The sequence below is a fragment of the Thermobia domestica genome, chromosome 13 (assembly GCF_964235325.1).
Source record: "Thermobia domestica chromosome 13, izTheDome1.hap1.1, whole genome shotgun sequence".
Lineage (NCBI taxonomy): Eukaryota > Metazoa > Arthropoda > Insecta > Zygentoma > Lepismatidae > Thermobia > Thermobia domestica.
Genome location: NC_137466.1, coordinates 167,489,268 through 167,513,782, shown reverse-complemented (window position 1 = coordinate 167,513,782; position 24,515 = coordinate 167,489,268). Strand labels below are relative to the sequence as shown.

General features: G+C 35.4%; 1 protein-coding gene across 2 annotated transcripts in view; it reads left to right on the top strand.

Moving 5' to 3' along the window:
* The first annotated feature begins 62 nt into the window (after window positions 1-62).
* The window catches only part of LOC145668717 (syntaxin-12-like), an 80,614-nt gene continuing 56,161 nt past the window's right edge, over window positions 63-24,515 (top strand). The window contains exons 1-2 of one of the 2 annotated variants that reach the window (XM_081736825.1): window positions 63-408; window positions 9,743-9,827. In XM_081736825.1, coding sequence (XP_081592951.1) covers window positions 350-408; window positions 9,743-9,827 — 144 coding nt within the window. In that variant the 5' untranslated portion in view covers window positions 63-349. The remainder of the gene's footprint in view (window positions 409-9,742; window positions 9,828-24,515) is intronic. The other variant, XM_081736826.1, reaches the window with a different exon arrangement.

The window sequence follows — 24,515 nt, the reverse complement described above, 5'->3', positions numbered from 1 at the left end:
CAGAACGTGGTAAGTGTTACAACCCAAGAGATAAAAACGCTGTGTAATAAAAGTAGGAACAGGAACACGAAAATTAGTTCAAAAAACGTGTTTTGTATCCAGTTCAATTTATTTCGTCTTTATAATTATACATATTGCACCAAAACGTGCATAATTGCCATTACCCGTTCATAAAATACAATGCTACAGTGAGACATTGTTTAAAGTGACTGTATTTTGAAAAGAATAATATAAAAGGACTAGTGGATTTAGTATCATAGGGCTAGAAACATTGTCTGAAGACGAAAAAACAAATGGCAGAAATGAGAAACGTCTGTTGATTGTGAGCTCTACTGTTCTTACATTTATTATGTTCCAGGATAAAGAAGCAGAACTCGTAGAATGTCTTTCTTCGTGGAAAGTTGAAAGGTGAGATATATGTTTTGAAGTTATTTAAACTTACATGCACATTATTAATCACGAAATTTTCCATTAGTAGTTTGGTGCAGATAATGACCACAATTTAGAAACTGTACAGGTAAAATCGAGTACTCGGTATCGAAAGACGTATTTATCAAGAACAAATTTCCCCACACGTCAGGAATTAACATTAAACAATAGCGGAGAAAAAGAATTGTAAACCTACGAGATATCTTACCCAGTAATATTCATTATCCATTAGAAGTTCAAAAACTTAAAATTCTTTCACTAATCTTATATCAGTTTGAAGACAAACCGGTGCTGATCGACATTAAATTGCACCTATTTCCTCCCATTTTGTTAAAATTAATAGAGTCTAAGTCCTTGTGTCTTTGTAAGAATACCAGCTGGAGCGGTCATTGTGAAGTTCGGCCCTCATATCAAGTTCAGAGGATCAACAACTTACGTCTACCTATTGTCCAGTTTGAATTATTACTGTCTAGGCTCTCATACTATGTAAATGATTTCATAAGATACGTGCAAATCAAGTTTAGGCACAATACTGCAAGTAATTGTTGAAAAATTATAATTCTTTCACTAATTTTCTTATTGTCTTATAAAAGATTTACGCTGAGCGACTTGACATTACCCCACTTTGCATAGATGAAATACAAGTGGACCACCATAAGTAATTGTTAAAAAGTTACAGTTCTTTACGACTTGCGTATAAGTACAGCTTCTGGCTATATGAAATAAAGACAACAGTGCAATTAACACAAACAAGTATGTGGTAAATTGGCACTAAAAAGCACGAATGCTATGTAACCGAGTCAAGAGCATGGCGAAGCTGATGAGCCGCACGGGGTGTGTCCTAATTGTAAATTTGTGGTTTTTGGCGATGATACGAGTGCCAACTGCACTAGTAACACTACACTTGTAAACATAAAATACAGCTTTGTACACTGTAGAAGTATTACGTTGACCTTTTATTTTCACAGTAGTAACGACGCTTTTTTAAAAATTTATTATGCTTTTCATAGTTTACTTTGGGGTTAAGTGGCATATCGCCGGACCAATTTTAGGAAATTTACCGTGTCAATTGGAGAATTTATGTAAGTTTGTGAGGAGGAATAACTGAAAGGGAGATAAGTGAAATAGTAAAAGTGAAGAAAGTTGTCATTTTTGTTGGTTGTTTTTAATGTTGCAAGCGGCACAGTATGTGGAGGCGGAATGACTTTCGCGGAGAGGTAGCTACATTTCTTACGATATAGTAGCACGAAAGGCATGGCGTTGGGGAAGAAGGAAGAGCATTTCGAGGGCTATTTAGCGGAGTATTTATTTAAGGAAAAGAAACCCGAGGAAATTGTTGTACACGATTTTCTTCCTGAAATTGGAAACGTTTTGAAGGTGACTTCTAACTGAACGGGAATATATTTCTACACAGTGTACAGAAGATGTATTGTATGTTAACAGTGAAGCGTGCAAGTATGAAACTATTACAAGTGCAATTGAGATTTTTATGACCGCCAAACCCAACATGTTTTCACTATCTTCGCTTATCCGTATACCCACCGTCGCTGATTGGCCTGCTTCCTTCGGACGTACCCCCTCGGTCCGCTCGGCCCCCTGCTGCGCTCCTGCCCTGACTCGTTTAGATAGCGTTAGTTAGCTTTTTTTTTATAGTTTTCAAAGTGGTCCGGCGATACGGCACAAATGCCTTACTTTGAGTCGATGTGCTCGTTTTGATAGTTATTGTTTGAGGTTGCTTTCAAATGTGGTCTTCCTGGTTCTTGGAATTGAAAAGTAGTGTTGTTCTACTTTCCTTTGAATTTTTGACGTAAACATGCAAATTAACTTTTGGCGCACCATTCCAAATAATTGTTGAAAAGTTCTAATTCTTTTACTGATTTCCTTTTCGTTGTTTCCTAAATCATTTGCGCCGGACGACATGAAAATATCTCACCAGGCATAGATAAGATTCAAGCCATCCATCGTAAGCAAATCTTCAAATATTTTTTTTCTACGATTTGCATATAACACAGCGCAGGACATATGCATAAAAACTACAGTGCAAATAACACAAAACAATGTGTACCAAGTGGCCACTAAAAAAACGAATGGTATCAAACCACGTCAGGGCAGGGTGAAGCTGGAGAACCCAAGTATTAGTGAGAGGATGTCCGAAGGAAGCAGGCGCATCCGCGAAATTGGATATGCGCGTAAATGAGGGTAGTGAAACCGAGTGGATTTTCGAATTTCAATACACTTCATAGTAATAGCTTTCCACTTGTAAAGATAAAATACAGGTTCTATACAAATAGTTTCTAATACAGTCATCTTTCATATGCACTCGCTTATTTTATCTGCCGTAAGACACTTCTAATGATTTTACACTAGTAAACCTACACTTGCTCCAACTGAAGATAAGGGTGACGATATAAAAGACAGTTTTTACGAAGAAGTGGAACGGACCAACTCCCGCGATACCATATGAAGATTCTATTAGGGGATTTCAATGCGAAGGTAGGACGAGAGGATATTTTCAAACCGATTATAGGGAACGAAAGTTTGCATAAGGAAAGTAATGACAACGGTGTTAGACTCGTGAACTTTGCAACATCCAAAAACCTAATCGTGAAGAGTACAAAATTCCCACATCGCGACGTTCATAAATACACTTGGACATCACCAGACGGAAAAACATATAATCAAATTGATCACGTTTTAGTAGATAGAAGAGGACAATCTAGCATAATTGACGTCCGGTCGTTTAGAGGGGCTGATTGTGACACTGATCACTACCTGGTAGTAGCGATAATACGGGAGAGATTATCGTTGAATAAAGGTAATGTTCAATGTCCGAAAACGGAGAGATTTAATTTAAAGAAATTAGAAGAGAGCCAGGTAAGGGAGGAATACCAGATTGAAGTTTCGAATAGATTCGCGGTTTTAGAAGACTCGGAGTGCACTAGTGTTGAGGATACTTGGATTGAAATTGGAGATAGCATTAAAAGTTCAGCAATAGAAAAATTGGGACACGGGGAAATACGTAGGAACAAACCATGGTTCGACCAAGAATGCATTAAACTAGCAGAGAAGAGAAAACAGGCAAAATTACGTGGCTACAAAATCCGAATGAAATAACTACACAAAATCTCGCAGATATCAGGCGGGAAACTTCCAAAACTTTTAGAACAAGGAAACGGGATTTTTTGAAAGCTAAAATTAAGGAACTTGTAGATAATAGTAAAAATAAAAATGTTCGTGACATGTATAAGGGGATCAGCGAATTTAAGAAAGGCTATCAACCTCGTGCTTATATATTAAAGAAATCTGACGGAACAGTTCTCACCGATACGGATAGCCTCTTAAATAGATGGAAAGATTTCTTTGACGATTTGCTGAACACGCAGCCAAAAACTAATGTGCGTGGAGAAAAGGAGATGCACACCGCAGAACCGTATATTCCAGAACCCAATCGAATAGAAGTGGAAGCCGCTATAAAGAAATTGAAGAAAGTTGAGTTAATTTTAGCTGGAGGCGAAAAATTGTGGAACAAGATACACAAACTCATTCTCCTTATCTGGAACAAGGAAGAATTGCCACAAGAGTGGAAAGAATCAATCATTGTTCCAATTCACAAGAAAGGCGACAATACTGACTGTAATAATTATCGAGGCATTTCTCTTCTGTCAACATCCTATAAAATCGTTTCAAATATTCTGTTAGCAAGATTGACCCCATACGCAGATGAAATTATTGGAGATTATCAGTGCGGATTTAGACGAAATCGATCAACTATCGACCAAATATTTACCATTCGCCAAATACTCGAAAAGAAGTGGGAATACAATACCCAGTACATCAACTATTTATTGATTTTAGAAAGGCTTACGACTCGGTTAGGAGAGAAACATTATACAACGTTCTTACAGAATTTGGAATACCGAGAAAGCTAATTAGATTAATTAAGATATGTTTAAGTGAATCCCAAAGTAAAGTCCGGGTAGGAAAATTTTTGTCCACGAGCTTCCACGTCGAAAATGGCCTGAAACAAGGAGATGCGTTATCGCCATTATTATTTAACTTTGTGCTGGAATACGCCATAAGGAAAATCAAAGATAGCAACCAGGGCCTAGAGTTGAACGGCATTCACCAGGTTATGGCATATGCTGATGATGTAAATTTAATAGGGGATGATAGGAGAACAGTAGAAATAAATGAAGAGATCTTATTAAACGCTTGCAGGAACATGGGTTTAGAAGTAAATGCGGAGAAAACTAAATACATGGAAGTGCGTCGGGACCGTAATACGGCAAATTGTGGAGGCGTTAAAATATTAAATAATGCTTTTGATAAAGTGGATAGTTTCAAATATTTAGTATCAATATTAACAGACGAAAATCATATTCACGAAGAAATTAAATGTCGACTAAAGGCAGGGAATTCGTGTTACTATTCGGTTCAAAATCTCTTGTCGTCGCGAATTCTGTCGAGGAATTTGAAGCTTAAAATATATAAAACGATAATCATGCCTGTTGTTCTGTATGGTTGTGAAACATGGTCGCTTACTCTGAGGGAAGAACATAGACTGAAAGTATTTGAGAACAGGATCCTGAGAAGAATATTCGGACCCAAGAGGAACGAGAATGGGGAATGGCGGAAGCTTCATAACGAGGAACTACATAGTGTATACGGTTTACCCAACATTGTTACGGTCGTCAAGTCTAGGAGGCTTAGGTGGGCAGGTCATGTAGCTAGAATGGAAGAAAGTAGAAACGCTTTCAAAGTCTTGACTGGTAGACCCATAGGAAAACGACCATTAGGAAGACCTAGGGGCAGATGGGAGGACAATATTAAGATGGATCTCGCAGAGATAGGAATACAAAGTAGAAACTGGATGCAATTAGCTAAGGATAGAAGTCAGTGGAGAGCTTTTGTGAACGCGTCACTGAACCTCCGGGTTCCATAGGCCATAGAGTTAGTTAGTTAGTTAGTTAACCCTACACTTGTAAACATACAGGTGTGTTACTTTGTATTCAGTTTAATCACTTCCAGAAATTGGTTCTTTATAAATGTCTTTTCATGCAAAGTATTGAATTTTATCTGGAAATCTTATAAATTTGGTGCGCCAATAGTATACCAGCCTGGTTGTAAATGTTTTTTTTATGACTGACGTTTAGTGTGATCGTTCTTGCTGACGGTACAGATTTCGTAGTTGAAACAATTTATGAAATATTATCTAGCAATAATACCCCTGAGTGAATGGCTTGAGTATTCTTCTCATTTGAGCGCAGTAGCCCTCTGGGAAAGGTTTTAGAACACAGGCCTCCCATATAGGTTAATAGCTAGGTTTCTTTCTTTCTGTACCAAGATTTTAAAATTTAATTCACATAGTATTGCCGAGCGAGCGTTAGCGAGTGAATGCGATTTAGAGCCCTGCAGGACACGTTGTTTTCTGTCTTTATTACAGCTCAGTGGGGAGGGGGACCTGTGTTTTAGAACTTGCTAAGTTCTGCGTTATTCTCCCAGTTGCAGTAGTGTTAACGCTTTGGAGATATTGCAACTGTTATTGTATTTGGTCATTCATGGAGAATAATGAAGTAATTAATTTATTTGTCCAAATGCTTGAAAAAGCCTGGAGAGTGAATTTAGTTATATTATGGTGCTTCATAGTTTTCTCCGGAGAGTCCGGTCAGGCTTTTTCTTTATCACTTGAAGTTCAGCTGCTTATTAAGCTGAGTGAATTGTGTCTGAAGTTGTCTTCTTTTTTTTTTTTGTTTTTTTGTGACGCTATTTAAAAAGTAATAGTATTGAACCTAAAGAATGTGTAACATTTGAACGTCTTCAGGCAGGGTTGGCTGGTTTAAACCAAGGTAAAAAACCAACTGGTTTAAACCAAACAACAAAAAAATGTTCGTAAAAGTGTAAGTGTTTGTAAAATCTTGATGAACACACATTTGTGGGTTATCACGTTTCACTCCCGTATATTATTCGTATTATATTCAGACCTAAATTCCCCATTCATTACTCAAAAAGATTATACTACAAAAGCAACTTTTTTTTTATAAGTTTATAAATGTTTATTTTGTGATTTTTTGTAGTTGTTATTATTGTTATGTAATTGCAATCGAAGAAAAATTCTAAATATTGTTGCGTTTCAATGTTTACTATTGATTAAAAAAATCGAAAATGCCGTACTTTTTGTGTGTGTCCGGGGGGGGGGGGTCATACAGACCCCACGAGAGGCATTTAGTGAAATAAGTATCTTTGGTATCTATTTATGTATAAATGAGTCTGAGCCAAATAATTCTCAAATAATAATTCGTATCTTTACTCACTTTTCTTATTGATATGCAGATTAAGTCGGTGTATTTCTTTAATTTGGACTAATAAAAGTCGTTAACTAACTTGAACTAAATTAGTTCTTCTGTACTCCGTAGTACTTTGAAATTGTTCATATGTAATTCTGTGTAATGGTTTCACTTGTGCAACTGTTTATCTTTTTGTCCTTCTGAAATGACTCTTGACAGTTATATTAAGAAGCATGTAAAGATCAGTACAACGTATTTTTTTTTTTTTTTTTTATCAGGATTCCTTCATGAGTGAGTCGGTAGACGTATCGCATTTGTGGCCAATTAGTCCTGGTTCCGAGTTCAAATGGAGGACAATTTCTCTCGGATGTAACTCGAGAAGCGGTTTTTATTCCGCTTTAAGCTTATGTGACCCCTTCCAGCATAACCCGGTTGTTGCATAATAACGTCAAGGCGAAACAAACTTATTTCTATCCATATATGATATGAATATATAGAGCAAATTATTTAAACCATAAAAACCTGGTTTAAACCAAAAAAACCTGGTTTAAACCAAAAAAACCTGGTTTAAACCAAAAAAACCGGTTTATTTGGTTTTTTTTTTTTTAATAAAAACCATGGTTTTTGCCAACCCTGTCTTCAGGACTAACTAGTTCTCTTTAGTGAAGTAAATTGTCAATATTATGTAATCCCTTTTAAAAGTGATTAATGTGATTGTTTTTAGTGAATTCTTGGTTTGGGTTTAGCTTCCGGAACTTTGAGTAAATTATTACTATAAATTTAGTGAAAAGGAAGACTTAACCACAAACTAAGAACATCATTCAGTCTTATTAAGTACAAGCCTCAATTACCCGCTTGTCTGGGTTAAAATAAGAAAAATTTGTATGTTCCGTCATTCAGTCACTTTTTACTATTACGCAAGAGCTCTCTTACATGGATCATTTTTACGTATCTTCCCCTCTCCGAAGTTGCGGGGCTGAATTTGAACTTAAACGGCATCGGAAGTGTCACTCAGCGATCCCCCAAAACTATGGATTCGGCACTAATATCTGTCATTTTCGATCATTGATATATATATATATATATATATATACATCCATCCTTCTTCCCTCAAGTTGCACCGTCAAAGTGAAATGATAAATAACTTTCCCAGGCCTGAACCTCATCAATGTTGAAAGTTTGATCGAGATCGGTCAGGGTGGTTCAAGTGTTATTAAGTCACAAACATAGTCATTTTTATTTTTATATATATGGATGGGCAGAACCATTCCGTGATAAGTTTTGTTTGGCTGAATGATTCAGAATTACATTTCGGAATTAAGCAAATAATAACACGAACCTATTATTGCAATCGTATCCTGTGTAAAGATTGTACACTGAATTTTGTTGCGTGAAAACGCCTGTTATACAATCTGCGTTTGAACTATAAGGTAAAACAACGAAGACTTTAAAGAGTCCTATAATTTCAAAAAATAAATAAATAAAATAAAATAAACTACGAAGTGAGCGAAAGATCCTGAAATCTGGCTTAGTCGGAAGTTACCCTAATGTCGACATATTTTTCTTTACTTAAGTCTCAGTTCATTAGTTTTGGTGATTCGTTGGACATTTATTTCGAAGTTGGTCGTCCGTCTAGTTTTTGGACAAAAGCGTAATACTTGGTTCCTTTGTGTACCTAAGTTTAATATTTAATTCAAATAGTATTGCAGAGCGAGCGGTAGCGAATGAAGGCGGGTTTGAGCCCTGCAGGACACGTTCTTTCCTGTCTTTATTACAGCTAAATGAGAAGGGACACCTGTGTTCTAGAACTTGCAGCCATATTGGTTATATTACTTACCGCATTCTCTACAATTTATTTTTAGATTTATGAAACCACCATTACGTACTTTTAATAATTTTCCTGATTATCATCAGCCATGTTTACAAAACAAGTGCTAATTACATACCCGTAATCCCACCATGAAGTAACCTTGCGCCTAGTAGTTCCCTCCGCTTGCCAAATAATTCCATGTTGAGAACCTTTTATATAAGAAAATAAACACAACTTTCGCTATCCTTATACATATCAAGCACACAAACAAGCAAATTATTCATTTCTTTCCGGTAAATTTTCAAAATTTTTCTAGAAACGGACCATCAACTTTGGAGATTAACCCATCCGTTGTGTAGTTCGTTGGTAAAGTTTGTCGTAGTTGGATAGCTTCATGTGCCTTCCGTACTAAAGGGTGTATCCAACTCTGTTCTCCTCCCCAAAGTAGAGGATTTTAACTTTTTTTTTCCTTCTTATAAGCGAAGAACACAAGGTCACTTCATAACCTTTCCATTGGATACTTGTCTCATATCTATATCCCTTTTCATTTCTGAGATATCGTATTTCGCCTGTATTTCTTATGATTTGCTACGCCATATTTTAAATGCGGCCGCCGTGGGCACACGGAATGGAATCTGATATTTCTAATCATACCGTTGTGTTTACGAAACATGTACCGATATATGTTCAAATTATTAGAATTTTTAAAAATAGTTGTGCAACCAATTTGAGATTTTCGTTGAGGTTTTCCTAACTCAATTGGCTCATGAAATACTGTTTATATATATATATAATTTATTTATTTATTTATTTATTTTTGCATAAATTATGACCACGGTTCCGTTCCACCTTTAGGATATGCATTTCAAAGTAACATTATGAAAAACCGAGTTCAAGGAAGTCGATAGCTACATCCTAGAATTCATTTCAATCGATTAGCCATTTTTTCGTGATTCGATTATGGCGGGCCCCCCAGGGGGGTAACCGCTGCTTTAAATGGTTAATTTTAATCCTGTTTGTTCACTTCCTTAGGAACAGACATAATAACTTAACTAGCGTTTCTCATTTGAAGCACATTTGGTTCATAAGCTGTAGTCCTCGTTGCTCAGATAATTTTTAATCCTTATTTCACTAAATCAGGAGACTTTTTATAACTATATTTGATCAGTAGTTGACACATTTAAGGAAAGACAGATAACTAAATTTGGTTTCGTTACAGAGATATGCAAGATGGTGGAGCACAAACTGAAGAGTATCAGCAAGGCGAACAAGAAGTCCAAGTTTCTGTAAACTCAGATGCTACAGTAAGTCAGTCTGTAGTTTAATATAGTTTGTAGTTTGATATGTATATGAGATTGTAAGATGTATTCGAAAATTATTAGAGCGTTGAAATAGGCCAAGTTATCGATACAAACTACAGTGCAATATTGAGTTAAATAGGGTTCCTATTAGAAAATTGTTGTACGGAGTATTTTTCAGGTGCGTGGGGGGGGGGGGGAATGAACGGAATTACTCAAGAGTCATATTGACAAAGGTCTATAAGGTTTAAGTTCCTCTTTCTCTCCAAAAAGACTTAAGCTGAACTTTTTCCATTCGATATGTAATATAATGTTATATAAAACCAGGCTTATTGCTGTTTTTTATATTTATCTCCCATGTCCAAAACAGAGTTCTAAATACGCCACTGGTGTTACTGTTTCAAAATAATGTAGTTAACAGGAGACTTTTATTCTACATATACTCCATAAAATAATACAAGGTAACAAATTGTCAGATTTTTTACTGTTTTGTTTCTCCTTATTTTTAAAAACGAACGTACGCGATGGCTTAGTAGTAGGGCGTTCATATCTGGTGCGTAGGGTCCTTGTCCTTGTCACGCCAGGTGCGATGCGTGTTGAACAAGCAACATGTGCGTCGATTTTCCCTGGGTTATCCCGTTTCCTTCCATTTTCTTCATTCCATCATTTCATTCATTCTAATATATCACTGTCTCCTTTAGTCTACACGGCATATGCATGGAAGTTACAACTTAGATTTCATTTTTATTTCAAAACTGAATAAAGAACATACTTACATGTGCAAGAGACTGCTAATACATTTGTAGGTAGTAAATAATAAATCTTATTATAATGCGAACAAATCTTAAATCAAGCCTATATTTACTAGTGCACTTTTTATTTTTCAATAATTCACTCAGTTTTTTCTAAATTAATATCAGACATCAAAGAAACTTTTGCTTGAATTATGTCGAATATCTAAAGCTTTTGAGAACGCTTGCTTACAGTAATTCGAATTAATAGTAATTACTCACAAAAGTATTTGCAACTTATTACGTATAGAATCTATATGGTTATCTACATTTTATTGCAAATGTCTAATAGTATTAAATTTAATATCATACGATTTATATACCAGAGAATTGAATACGATTTATATACCAGAGATGAATACTGCTCAAGAACCTGAATTAAAATTTCTTCACTTAAAAGATCTTCTTCAACAGAAATCCTCATGTACAGATCCAATGATGGGTCTCCGAGTTGATTTCTGAATGGTATCATTATTCGATTCATTGTGCTGAAAAATCTTAACAACCCACAGCTTTTGACGCAGGCATAGTTAAAGTTTTCATACAGGAACTTTTAGTGCATCATCCTATAGTTGGATGAGGGTAGGGGGCTCAGTGATAGAGCGCTCACCTCTGGTGCTTGGGGTCTCGGGTTCGATCCCAGCCCCCGCCAGGTGAACTTTGTGGTGGACAAACACCATGTGCGTGGGTTTCCTCGGGGGTCTCCCGTTTCCTCCCACTTTCTTCATTCCACCATTTCATTCATTACTCATCATCACCGTTTCCTTTAGCCTAACCGGCATAACCGTGGGACGTAAAACTCAAAAATTTCATTTCATTTTTTTGGATCAGGTTATTTATTTATTTCTTTGTTGACATACTGTTATTCACACTTTCTACCAAGAATTGGAAGGATTTTACGTCTTGTAAATGGATCTCCATCTATGCCGTGAATAAACTGTCCAAAACTTCTAATATTTAATTCTTAACTCAGCTGAGTGGAATCAAAAGTTCCAAGCAGATTAAACTTACTGCCTTTGTGTTAAATGTTTTGTCCAAATCAACTATTACTTTGTTGGTAAATTATAGAAGCATTTCCTAATACGTTTCTTTTTCTTTGTGGTCTTCTTTTTCTACAACAATCTTAGATGTTTTATTTTAAATGTTTCGTAAATTTCGGTAAGAGAATATAGAAAATAAAAGTTTTTACATACCTTGCCTTAGTTATATGTTTTTTCCCTAATATTTCTTTTCCTGTATATTGGAAACATCTATTTTTATTTATTTATTTAGTCTTATTTAAGGCTAATCATGCCGTGTCTCTCATTTGACCATACAATGATATGGATTAATATGACAATATCAAGTATTTATAGAATAATAATTGAAAAGAGACACAGTGATATGAAACAAAAAAATTAGACTCACAATCACACACACACATAACATGCACACACCTATATTGTTACAAATAAACGCATAATATATTCGAATATATTTAGGAAATAAGGGAAACAAATGAAAGAAAAGAAGAATAAAAAGTAGCATTTTTGTCAGATATCAGTAAGCCTAGAAAGACTAATAGATGGTCTGCTCAACCAACTTCCTGAATAGATTGATCGATTGAGTTTGTCGTATTCTGGGTGGAAGGTCATTTCATGCACGAATAGTGGATGCAAAGACCGCATTCGAGTAGTATTTCGACGAGTGTAGGAGGAGAGAAAGGGGTTTATGTATGCCTGATCTTGTATCGTGTTCGTGATGAGCATTTAATGGTTGCAATCGTTGAAATAAGTAGGAAGGTTGTTGGAAGCGCAAGGTCTTAAAGAGAAGTATGAGACGATGCAGATTACGTCTGTCGGCAAGTTTCAAAAGACCCAGCTTTCTGTAATATGGAGTTAAATGGTTTGAGATTATAAGCAAATCATATACAGGCATTTTGGATATGTTGTAACCAGTACATAATTCTTCATTTTTTTAAAAATTCTGATAGAGCTACATCACAATATTCAAGGTGAAGAAATATTAGAGATTTTACAAGTAGTAATTTTGTTTCAGTGGTTAGAATTTTCAATAGTGAGTGAATGCAAAGACAATGCTTTCTTACAACGTTGATACGAGGTTTCCACTCAAGAAATTGATCTATTATTCCAAGATTTATAATGCTTTCAGAAAATCGAATAATTCTTTCATTTATCTGTACTGTTGGCATATTAGAACGGTGCATTTGTATAAGTCGTTTTGAGGAGACAAAAATGCTTTTAGATTTAAGTGGATTTATTGTTAACCCATTTTCATTTGACCACAAGTAAATGTAGTGCAAATCATTATTCATTTGTTAATTGAATTATCAAGTTTTTGGGTTGACCTGAGATATAAATTTGAAAATCATCCGAGTATAGGTCATACTTACAATAATGTAAGGCAGGAGAAAGGTCATCAATGTACAGACAGAACAGGAGAGGGCCAAGGACACTTCCTTGAGGGATGCCGTGAATGAGATTCCGCATTGAATAGGAAGTATTGGATACTGTTACAAATTGCTGCCGTCCGTGTAGATAGTTTTGTTAAGTTGTAAACCGAACAGTTCTATTGTCTCGCCATTTCAGTGAAAAACAAGAGGACGTAGCAAAAAATGTTTCTGGGCGTATGCTGTGAAATAACTATTCAGATGTGTCACTTATGAATTCCTTACCTTAAGGTTAGCAGAAGGGCAGAAGAGGGAGTACTGTTTACGTTCTTTGTTTTTGGTTATCTAATTTTAGAGAAGTAAGCCGGGGTCTTAAGTTTCGAAAGCCTATTTCCATATGCTATAAAACGTCGAAATGCACATATTCCAATCTAACAGTGTTGCCAACTCAACATAGAATTGTATTTTTTCGGTTGGCACTACGCCAGGTTATTACATATTTCAAATCTACAGATGAAAGGAAAACACAATACCACACTTGTCATTCAGTGTTGCAAACTAAGAAGGCTACAGTATCACAGACATCGAAAAATAACCAATTTTTTTTAGGGTTTCTGCAGCAGTAATAACGCAAGTGAGGTGGACAGGGTAATACACATGCAAAGTCCTTTAATGATGAAAATTACGGTCATTATATTGCAAAAATCCGAGGTATACTCATGTCCAAAACTATTGTCGCATGTCTGTAAATATGTTGTTGTAGGAATATAGTTTGATAACAAATTCGCCCGGTATTTGTTATAATGTTAGTATGTGTATAATCAGCAAAGACATGTATGTGGCAAATTTCAGGTCAAAAGAGCAGTGAATAAGAACAATGAAACGAAAATAAAAGTTTCTTGTCCATTTAGCAACATTTTGTTTTACTCTCTTAAATTTTTGTATTTATAATTCTTTTCCTATAAAATTTACCTTAAATATACATTTCTCGATTATACACATAGTATCAGCATTAAAAGTACCCTGCAAGATCATTGTCAAATTATATTCTTACAAGAAGATGGTTATAGATATGCGACAATCAATTTAAACATGAGTGTACAAGGCATAACTGTTCTCATTTGTATCCTATAGCATCCGTCTGCAAATATTGTCAACGTTTTATATCGCTGTTTTTTTTTTCTTCATATACAAAGTTCAGCTCATATTCAAGAAACACTATTAGTCACTAAATCTATCATATCCCAACAGAAATCAAGGATGTCGCTAGCATTGTTTTAATGATGAATAAGTACATTAGATAAAAATGTCCCTACTTTGTATCTGGAACGTACTGTTTCCGGATGTCTGGAGTCTTTCTCAATGAATCTTCTATTAATACATCGCTTACTAAGACATGGTTATAGGTGGCATGATGACTCAGTGGTAGAGAACTCGTGGTGGTACCTAGTTTGATCTTAAAGTGAGCTTCCTCTGGCTATGATCAGTGTACGCGTTTTTGTTGTGGGAAATCCGGGTTCGATTCCCGGGGATCTCATGGTATTCGGATCCCACGCGGAGCTACAGATCCACGTCTCATGTAGCCTAGCTGCTGAACGGGACGCTAAACCTCAAACTCAAACACAATTTCAGGCGATGAAAGTTTGTCGTTGGCAACATTTCTCAACATTGTTTGCGTGGGCTTCGTGCTACATTTTCATTTCACCAATTTTATAATCATTCACTTTCATTAATCATCCGTCTCCTTTAGCTTAAAGGGTAATGGTTGGAGAATGTAAAACTAGAAATTTTATTTCATGCCAAAACATGGTTAAGATTCAGTTCGTCTATATAAACTTATGCATCCAATATTTGCCATAAATAAATGAAGAACATAATTAGAAATGAGAGGAGGTATGACAGATTTTAAGCTTTTAATAGCAACCAGTAACTACGAAATCTCAGGTTTTTATTATTATTATTATTATTATTATTATTATTATACACTTTATAGATCTAAAGCTGAATGATAATTGCAAATGACTAAAGCTAATCACAGTGGGCTTTCATTATTAATGCATTCGATTACTTGGTCGTCGTAGTTTACTACGAAGTAGTTTTTCCAGCTTTACGTTCAAGATAAAGTCTAGGGGACTCATTAATATTGAATAGTGGGTGGAAAAGCATATTCCCCATTTTATTATCTTAACGGCAAATCTTACTATATTTTACTTAACAAAATGTGCAAGTTACGCAAAATGCCCTAATACTCTTCTTCCATTTTAAGTTTTTTAATTATTATGTAGGACGCTATCATGCATAATGGAAGTTCCAAGATGATCATAAATTCTACACACTTTTCATAGCCACTTGTTCAAGGGCTTACGTACAGTTTTTATGCACAAACTTTTTACCACTTTTTATTACAAGCGAAATGTTAAAATTTACGAAAATAAAGGAAAAGGGGGAGTGTCTGTAGAACATTTGACGAAATCTGGTAGTTTTTCTCGATTTCAGTGCTAGAATTTCCAATGTGTTCATAAATTCTATAAATTTCTCATATCCAGATATGCTGGGACATTCGTGCTAATTTTTTTGTATATATATATATATATATATATATATATATATATATATATATATATATATATATATAAAGGTTGTTCCTTTATTCCTAGGGGAATGCAGAATTTTACGAAAATAGGAGAAAACGAAAATATTGATAAATCAGTGACTAAATTGACGATTTTTGCGATTTCCATGCTGCAACTTCCCTTTATACTTTCCAAACATCCTTAATATCAAGAAATACTTCATCGTTTTATCTGTGACGTACAAGGCACCATTTTAAAACGATCATCATTCGTACCTGGGAAGAGGAACGTATCATAAGCGCGGGGTATGAATCCGGACAAAATAATTCTCCCACCGTTACGATTAAACTAGCGATCATGAAACAGTCCGTAGCTCTCAGTAAGGACGGAGATATATTCAAATATTTATGTCAGGTAACTCCCAAAGCTCACCATAAATACAGGCAAGAAGGGAATGTTTGTTTGTTTCCGTGTCAAACAAACTAGCGTGCGTGGTTTTGGTGCACGGGTCCAAGGTTCGATTCCCGGTGGAAGACCGTTGAAATTTGAACGCTTTACCGTGATTGGATCCCACGTTAAAATGTAGGTTCATGTCTAATAAAGCCTCGGTGCTCTAAAGGAAAATTAAACTCCAACCTAGCAACCCAAATCAAACAGGTTCGGAAAAATGAAACATTTAAGTGTTCGTTAAATGACAGCGAAAAGGAAGCATTGATGACTCTCAAGTGCGTGACTAATGGCTAGTTACGAAATTCCAGAGCCAAAAATATCCAAGGAAATGTGGACGAATTTGCATTCCAGAAAATAAGTTGCAGGATGTCCCATAAACTACATATCGTATCCTTATTCTTACCTTGACGTATTTCCCTTGAATTGTAGTACTTTTAATGGTGATCAATGTGAGCGATTTTTAGCAGAAAGTGGAAGCCTGAAAAAATTGGTGGATTCCTGCTGGGTAATTTAAAGATATGCTCCGCAGATGGAATACAAGAAACAAGCAAAACGGCTCAGAATTCGAAGCAGTTCCGTCAATTTCTGTCAATAGAACATCATTTCGTAAATATTTATTTGATCTTTCATTCTAACGTATTTGTCCTGCATAAGGTTTCTGTTGACGTTAAGGATTTTTGAAAAACATGTTGGAAGTTCCAGCATGGAAATCGCAGAAGTTGTCAAATTTTGTCGTAAGTTTAGAAATACTTCCCGTTTTCCTTATTTTGGTATTCCCCTCCCCCCATTTTCCTTCTAATAGTGATGTACTGTTTGTACATTAAAACCGTACGAAGATCCTAGTACACGTGGCTATGAAAGATCTGTAGCATTCGTTGTGGATATCTGGTGAGTTCCATCATGAAAATCACAAAAATACATTAATTCCCCTTTTATTCATCTCTAACTTTAAAACAAGAATCAATTGTGAGTTTTCATTGTTAGTTTCGTGTACCGTACCCTAAAATTATCCACAAATTGCTACTTATGTCTATGTTATATGAAACTTCCTAAAATTTGTAGAACAGTGTTGTTAAAAATATACGAATTGATGTCCTGCTTTAAAGCCGAATCTTATTGATGTTCCAGTTGATTCGCGTTTAGAACTATTTAGAAAATTGTGCATAAGTAGTCAGTTTTATATAGAGAAAAGTATTGGGACTAGAATTGAAGAATACATGAGACGCTGAGAATGAAGAAACTGCAGTTTCAGTATTTCCAAATTATTTGCTTGCTTTTAACAACAAAATTAAGATTGTTAACGTACTACATGAGTTGAGTAAAAAGTAGTGGCAACACTCTTCTCATGTCAGAGGACTGCGGGGCCGCGGTGGCTCAGTGGTAGAGCGTTCACCTCTGGTGCTTGGGGTCCCGGATTCGATCCCAGCCCCCGCCAAGTGAACTTTGTGGTGGACAAACACCGTGTGCGTGGATTTCCTCGGGGTTCTCCCGTTTCCTCCCATTTTCTTCATTCCACCATTTCAATCATTACTCATCATCACCGTATCCTTTAGCCTAACCGGCATAACCCATAACCGTGGGACGTAAAACTCAAAGATTTCATTTTTTCAGAGGACTGCGTCTTTAGAACTGCAAGAGTTCTGTAGCTCATAAGGGAATGTGAGGCGAATGGTAAAATCTGTGTATTATTCACTCAAAAGCAGCAGTGCTGTAAAGTAGAGAAAGAAAATGGAAGCGCCATAGCAATGTGTTTCGGAAAGACTAATAAAGTGAGTGGATTAAGATTGAAGTGGTACTTGAGTGCAGTGCACAACAATGTTTTCAGAGACTTCGTGAATACCTCTTCGCCAAAATGAAGGACCCACTTCGCGGGAAGCACTACGACAAAAGAGAAGTCCATCTCTTTCTATATGCCGGTCTCCGCGGGACATTCACAAATATTGACGCGCTGACGGTGTGCGACGCTTTCCACACATGTGGCAGAAAGTGATAGAGATGAGAGATGATTACATGGCAGGAATGTAGCAAGTATTCTCCTATGCATAAAGCCTCATGCGAATTATAACAATGGTGCCATTAATTTTTATTCAGTTCTTGTACGTACACTATCTTCTATAGGACTGAACTCTATAGATCGAACTCTAAAAATTTAGGCATTTTAACAGATAGTAGAATCTGTCATAGATAGTTCTATTAGGAAACAAATATATGTACAATAATTAAAATTGCTTCATGTGATTCGTATTTCTACAGACTTCAGCTAATTGATGTTCATAGTCTCTGTATTATACAACCAGTGAAACAAAACATTGTCTTTTATTAATATTTGGCAACGTTTCGCGTAGTTAACTAAGGTCCGGTAGCTGTAAAGGTGTAAGCATTTGTACGTTATGAATGATGTTTGATTTGATGTTGTTAATCTATCATAATATGTACTTTTCCTTTTAAGTGTAAAAGTTAGAGTATAATTGGTGAATTAACAGTAGTTAATGAATTTTCTACAATTTAATCAGTGTACATTTTAGTAAAAGTATATGCTAGCATCTTGTCGGTTCAGCCTTAAATAACAGTGACTTGTTGTGCACAACTTTCTGAATAGTTTCAGATCAACTGGAATATCAGTGGAATGGTTTTAGGACACTAGAACTCATAGAATGTTTTTATTAATCAGAGGAAGGGGGCAAAATAGCTATTGAAATGATAGTTATATTTTTTAGGCGAGGGCACTGATGGAGGAAGCTCCAGATTTTGAATTTTTCTGAAGTGCTCTTTGCATTCCATTTATTTTATAATTTATAATATTCAGTAATCATTAGTATGTGTTATAATTCATTAGTCATTCGCGAAATATTTTGATTTAGTGGTGATTACCATCGAGCATTGAGTTGAGAACAATTTAAAGGAGCATGGGTAATTATAATGATGAATTAAATTTGCTTCCTTGTTCTTTTTTCTACATCCAGTAGCGAGATTTTAAGTGGTGTATCAAAATTAGTCCATTGTCTGTATTTTTAAAATTCCACAATTTGGTTTTACTCAAAACGTATTTATAGGTAAATCCTAGCAAAAAATTAAATATTAATATACGCCAATTTATGTCCTTTAATAATTAAGATGTAGAAACTTGTTGCTATTGTTAGCCTGCCTTACTTAAATTTAGTCTGTGTACGGGGATTGAAGCTTTTGAGTAATAACCAAACTAAACAAGAGAAGTATCTTAGTTTTCTCTTTGAAATACGTTCCTAAAATTTGAGCTTAATTGTACAACATGTAAGCTGAATTCAATTAGAGTAGTGATTATTGGTGTCGACATGGGAGATAGTAAAGACTTTGTGTTCATGTTAATCTAATGTATTAAGAATATTTTTTTTCTTACACCACAATACTTTCATTGAGAGAGTTGGATTGACTGTGTTTAGTTATCTGGAATTTGTGGCGATAATAATAAAGGAATTAGGCCAATAAAGTGCCATACCTGTGTGATGCTGGCTCCTTGTAGTCCAGAAGGTCCAAATCCATACCTCTGTTTTCGGTCAATATAAAAATGTCCTCCAGGATGTACAATGTTTGATGACAAATGCATAAAGTAACAAAAGTCCTTCTTAAATCCCTTAAGCACAGTTCGTGTTCAGCAATTATCGTAATGTTAAATCTAAGTCATGAAATGCGATATGTATAACTCCTAAGATCTGGCTGGTTCTACAGTCTATCTCTACTCTGAAATTACTCTGAGGTTTTACTTCAGCGACTCACTTAACGTCACATTCCGCTTCTCTCTTTCTTCTTCCTCTCCCAGATTTTGAAGGAATCATTTTATATGACCGAAAAACGTGAGATTGCAGATTTCAAAGAAGTTTCCGGACAACAACGGTGTCAGTAGGCACGTGGGACCTCAGTTGACGAAAAACATTCTGCTGACCAAAAACCCTTAAAATTCCAGGACACAAAATTCCAGATATTTTAAATTCTGTCAATCTAAGAAATTACTGGAAAGAATGAGTACAATGATTTTACAATATTTCATACATTTGCTGCGATACACTTTTGAAATTAAAACGCTGATTAAGTGACAGTTATTTAACAGTCTTATTATGTAAATTCTTTTGATGTAATGTATTAGCTTGCAGTAGTTTGTTTCATAAAGTAAACAGGTATCATAATTAATGTGAATAAACTTTGTGACATAATTTCTTTTTAAATCTTTGCAAGATAATAAAGCTTAATAAACACAAATGATGATGTTAATAAAATTAAGTTAAATTACTTTTATAATATAATATATCGTAACATTTCTTCGTTTCGAACCCAAGTACCTTAACACTATGTAAAATATATTTGTTTATCCCAAAGTCGCGGATGGATTTCGTGGAAAAGAAATAGAGCTTGGAGCCCGAACTAGAGACTTAAACTTATCCATCATGGCGAATGTCAAATTGTGAGAAATTAATGTAGAGTTGTTCTAGTAAAAGCAAGTTGAATTATTTTAATCATTGCTGTATCCTTCAAATTCAGAGTCTGCTCCGCACTATTTGGTTGCTGTAGGAAGATGATAAGTTGGATAGGTGGTTTGGAGTGTAGCATCCCTTTGAACTCCGAGAGGTCATACGAGATTTGGACCTACTACTTAATTTAGATCCGAACCACATAAGCCCCCACCGTGATTCGAATTTGGGTCTCACGCACCCAACACGCGTAAACTATATAGCCACAAAGGCGCTCTTAAAATTTTTGGTTATTATGATTGTTCATGCATAAGTTCGAAAGAAGATCTATCTATTTTGTTGTACTACTGGTACTTGTGGATTTTATTTGTAGTCAAAACGTAGTTTTTGTTCCTTTAATTTGACGTTGCGCATAATTAGATTCATACTTAACATTTGATACTTTACATCCGATTTTGAGATCACATGTGTTCAAGTTGTATAATTGCTGCGAATAGAACAAGTAATTGTAGTAATTATTATTATATTAATCATCCCTCTCCTTTAGCCTATAAGGCATAAACATGGGAAACAGTACTATAGATTTTTTTTATTTCTATACCTACTCACTATTTACGAAAAACGAAAAAGAAACTCTAAACTCCTGGCGCAACTGCCTATAGGAAGTCAGGGCAGAGTGCTTGTAGGGTGATGTGTAATCAGCACATCGGCTCCCCTCATCGTTAATGGGAGGCTTCCTAGACCAGAGTCCGCTAGTTCTTTCTTTCAAGTATCTCCACAGTTGTCCTCAATGTGTTGGGTAGATGCTGCAATGCCAACACCATTTGGTGAGAATGAACAGGCACCCATCTTTCCTCTGCCCGGATCCGACATTTCTTAGCTTTGCTGATTTCACAAGCCTTATCCAAGTGCGTCTGTAACGTTAATATTTACAGAAAGATATATATATATATATATATATATATATATATATATATTCCAACTTTTCAAAATGTTGCTTTGCTCTTTTTTCGTAAGTAGTATCCACGCTTATGGATAAAGGAAATGGATGATTAATAAAACAGAGTGATTATAAAAGAATACGTGAAATGAGAATGTAAGAGGAAACGTGAGTAACCCAAGAAAACTCAGGGACACGATGTTTTCCACCACAAACATGACCTGGGATCAACCCAGGGACCCCTCGCACCAAAGATGAGCACTCTACCACGGAGCCACTGTGCTGCCCATAATAGGTAAGTTTTAGATTATTGTTCTTACGACATAGGATACACTAGTATGCTGCAATAATTTGGGAAATTACAGTGACCTCTGAGCTCCCCATATGCAATATATAAAAATTTTGACCCGATGTACTATAAAGTAGAAATATGTGCAGTCTTGTTCAAACAAATCTGGCAATCTATGTATAACTTTCTCTAGGCGGTGTAAGGGAGATTGCGTAATCAGTGGTTTTCTTCAATATGTTCGAGCGCTTTAAGGTTGTTTCATTTGTCTTATTAGAAACAACTTGAAATTATTTTTTATATATTAAATAGCGGATGTTCGATTTTGTTAAAACTTAATTCATCTTGTAAATGACATATTTCCAATGTAAACCATTTCAGTGTGTCAAGGCAGTTAACACTGTATATAGTGATATAGAAAAACGAAAAACAGATAAATCTTGCGCACTTTCCAAATAATACTTGGAAAATTAATAAGTGCATGTAACCATTTATTTATTTTAAGAAAAAATAATATTAACTCTATTGACTCTATTGTGTATATTTCCTCTGTATTATAAAAATGAATTAGACTCATTTATAGAATTTTTAACTTATTAAAATAATAGAACAGGGCCTACATATAGACATACAGAAGGCGCCTATGCTAACCATATAGCCACGAGGGAGTTAAATAGGTGTGTACTAAGGGTGGTACTGAGGCTGGAACAAGTTGAATAGTTAATTCTCGTTGATGGACAAACACTATGTAGATGCGATTTCTAAGTGTTCTTTCGTTTCCTCCCATTTTCGTCAATCCATCTCATCCTCATCTGTCTCCCTTAGCCTCAGTGCATATATATATTTATTCTCTTCCAGACAAAATCAAATGTAATGTCAAATCATTTATCGATAATCAAAGGTCGGTAGAAAATATGATAAATCTTTTCTCCTCATCAAAACTCTGTTTTGTATCGACTTCTCAAGCTAAACACTTCGTTTTACTGGTTGTATATATATTTTGAAACTCTTTGTAAAGCTTCTCTTATTTTTCATATAAAAAATGGTCATTTTTTTAAAGCATCGAACTGAATGGAATGTTATATGTAAAGTAACTTTCCCGTTATGTAAAATCCCCTACATTGAGCTTTTATTGTAGAATATACAGTGTAAGAATAATCTTACTTGTAATGAATATAAAATCAGTAGCCTACTGAGAAATCATAGTTTTGAAGGTCTATATTTTTTATTTGAGTCGAATACCAAAAAGACATTTACAGCTTTTCTTTAAATCTGAATGACTTGACCTATAGGAAGCAATTTTGATCATTGACTAATACTGAAATCTCCTTAAGTTCATTAGTGGGGTGAGTACACATTTTCTTTCAAATTTAAAATTATGGGTAGATTGGGGGTGTTCAGACTTCCAGTTGATCAGAGTTTGAAGTTTTCAGTTAATAGTCTACCGAAAATTAGACGATTCGTATATTTGTTTTTCACCATGTTTGCCTGACGAAGTTAAGAGGCATAGAAATACTTTTCACATCTCCGTAGGGGTGCCACTTCAAGGAATCTGCAACGGGCCGCAATGGTTCAGTGGTAGAACGTTCATTTCTGGGGCATGGAGTCGCTGGTTCGATCCCAGCTCGCGCCAAGTGGGCTGGTGGACAAATACCATGTACGTGGGTTTCCTCAGGGTTCTCCCTTTCGTCCTGCTTTCTTCTTTCCACCGTTTCATTCATTTTTCATCATCACCGTCTCTTTTAGCCTACTCGGCACTGCAATTAATTTTGTGCTCGAAATTTATGATTGCCGGACTGTATGAAGACAATGCTATTCTGTTAAGATTTATGCTCATGTTCCTTATTTTCTAATCAAACCTCTTAAGTTAGGAAATAAAATAGATATAGGTAAGTCATCTCAGATTGGAATGTCTTGAGAATCTATTTGAAAAATATGTTTTCAGTAGCATCATATAATGGCAGTAATTGTATGTATTCATTTTGCTGCTTATCAACGCTCGTTTAAATATGTGTATATATATAACAATTCCGGGGTATGACGTCAGCCACGCAAGTTTGACCACTAAGAAACTGGAGAAATAAAAAAATACTAAAACTTTTTCTCAATTTATGTGCTCAACAAGATTTGTGAACCGAATTTCAAGATTAGATTTTGTCGCCCTCTATTTGTCTATACTTATCTGCCCGTAAATGAGTTCGATTTACCATTTAGGATTGGACGACAGAACAGTAAAAATACACTCATCTTTTGTGTGAATGGTTTCTGGTTCAGTCTCAACCCATTTGAGTGTGCGTTTTAACCATTTATGTTTCAACCCACGTGGGTTTACTTGTTATTCAATCTCTTCATTTCGTCAATTCTTTCGTGCATTTGCATCCATCTTCTTAAGGATCTATCTCTGTAGGGATCCATGGGGCTTTTATGACTTTATATCATTCTTTGTATATATGAATCTCGGGTTTGACTTTTCGCTCAACAAACGATGTCAGGTTCACACTGGTTAGCCATAGGCCCACATATTATTCAGGCTTGGTGCTAAAAATGTACTCTCAACTTAAAACTATTAAGTCTTAGCTCTCAGTATCTCTGTAGTTGGGCTAAATATCATGCTTCATTCCTATACAATTTTCCAGTTTAAGATGGAAGGTATTGTGCGGTTTCTACCACTTATTCTGATCTTATTCGCCAGGTGAAGATTGAATCACTTGATAAGGAAACACATTTTGCATTTCTAGTGCGAAGGCTCTAAAAATGAAATAAGACACACACACACACACACACACACATATATATATATATATATATATATATATATATATA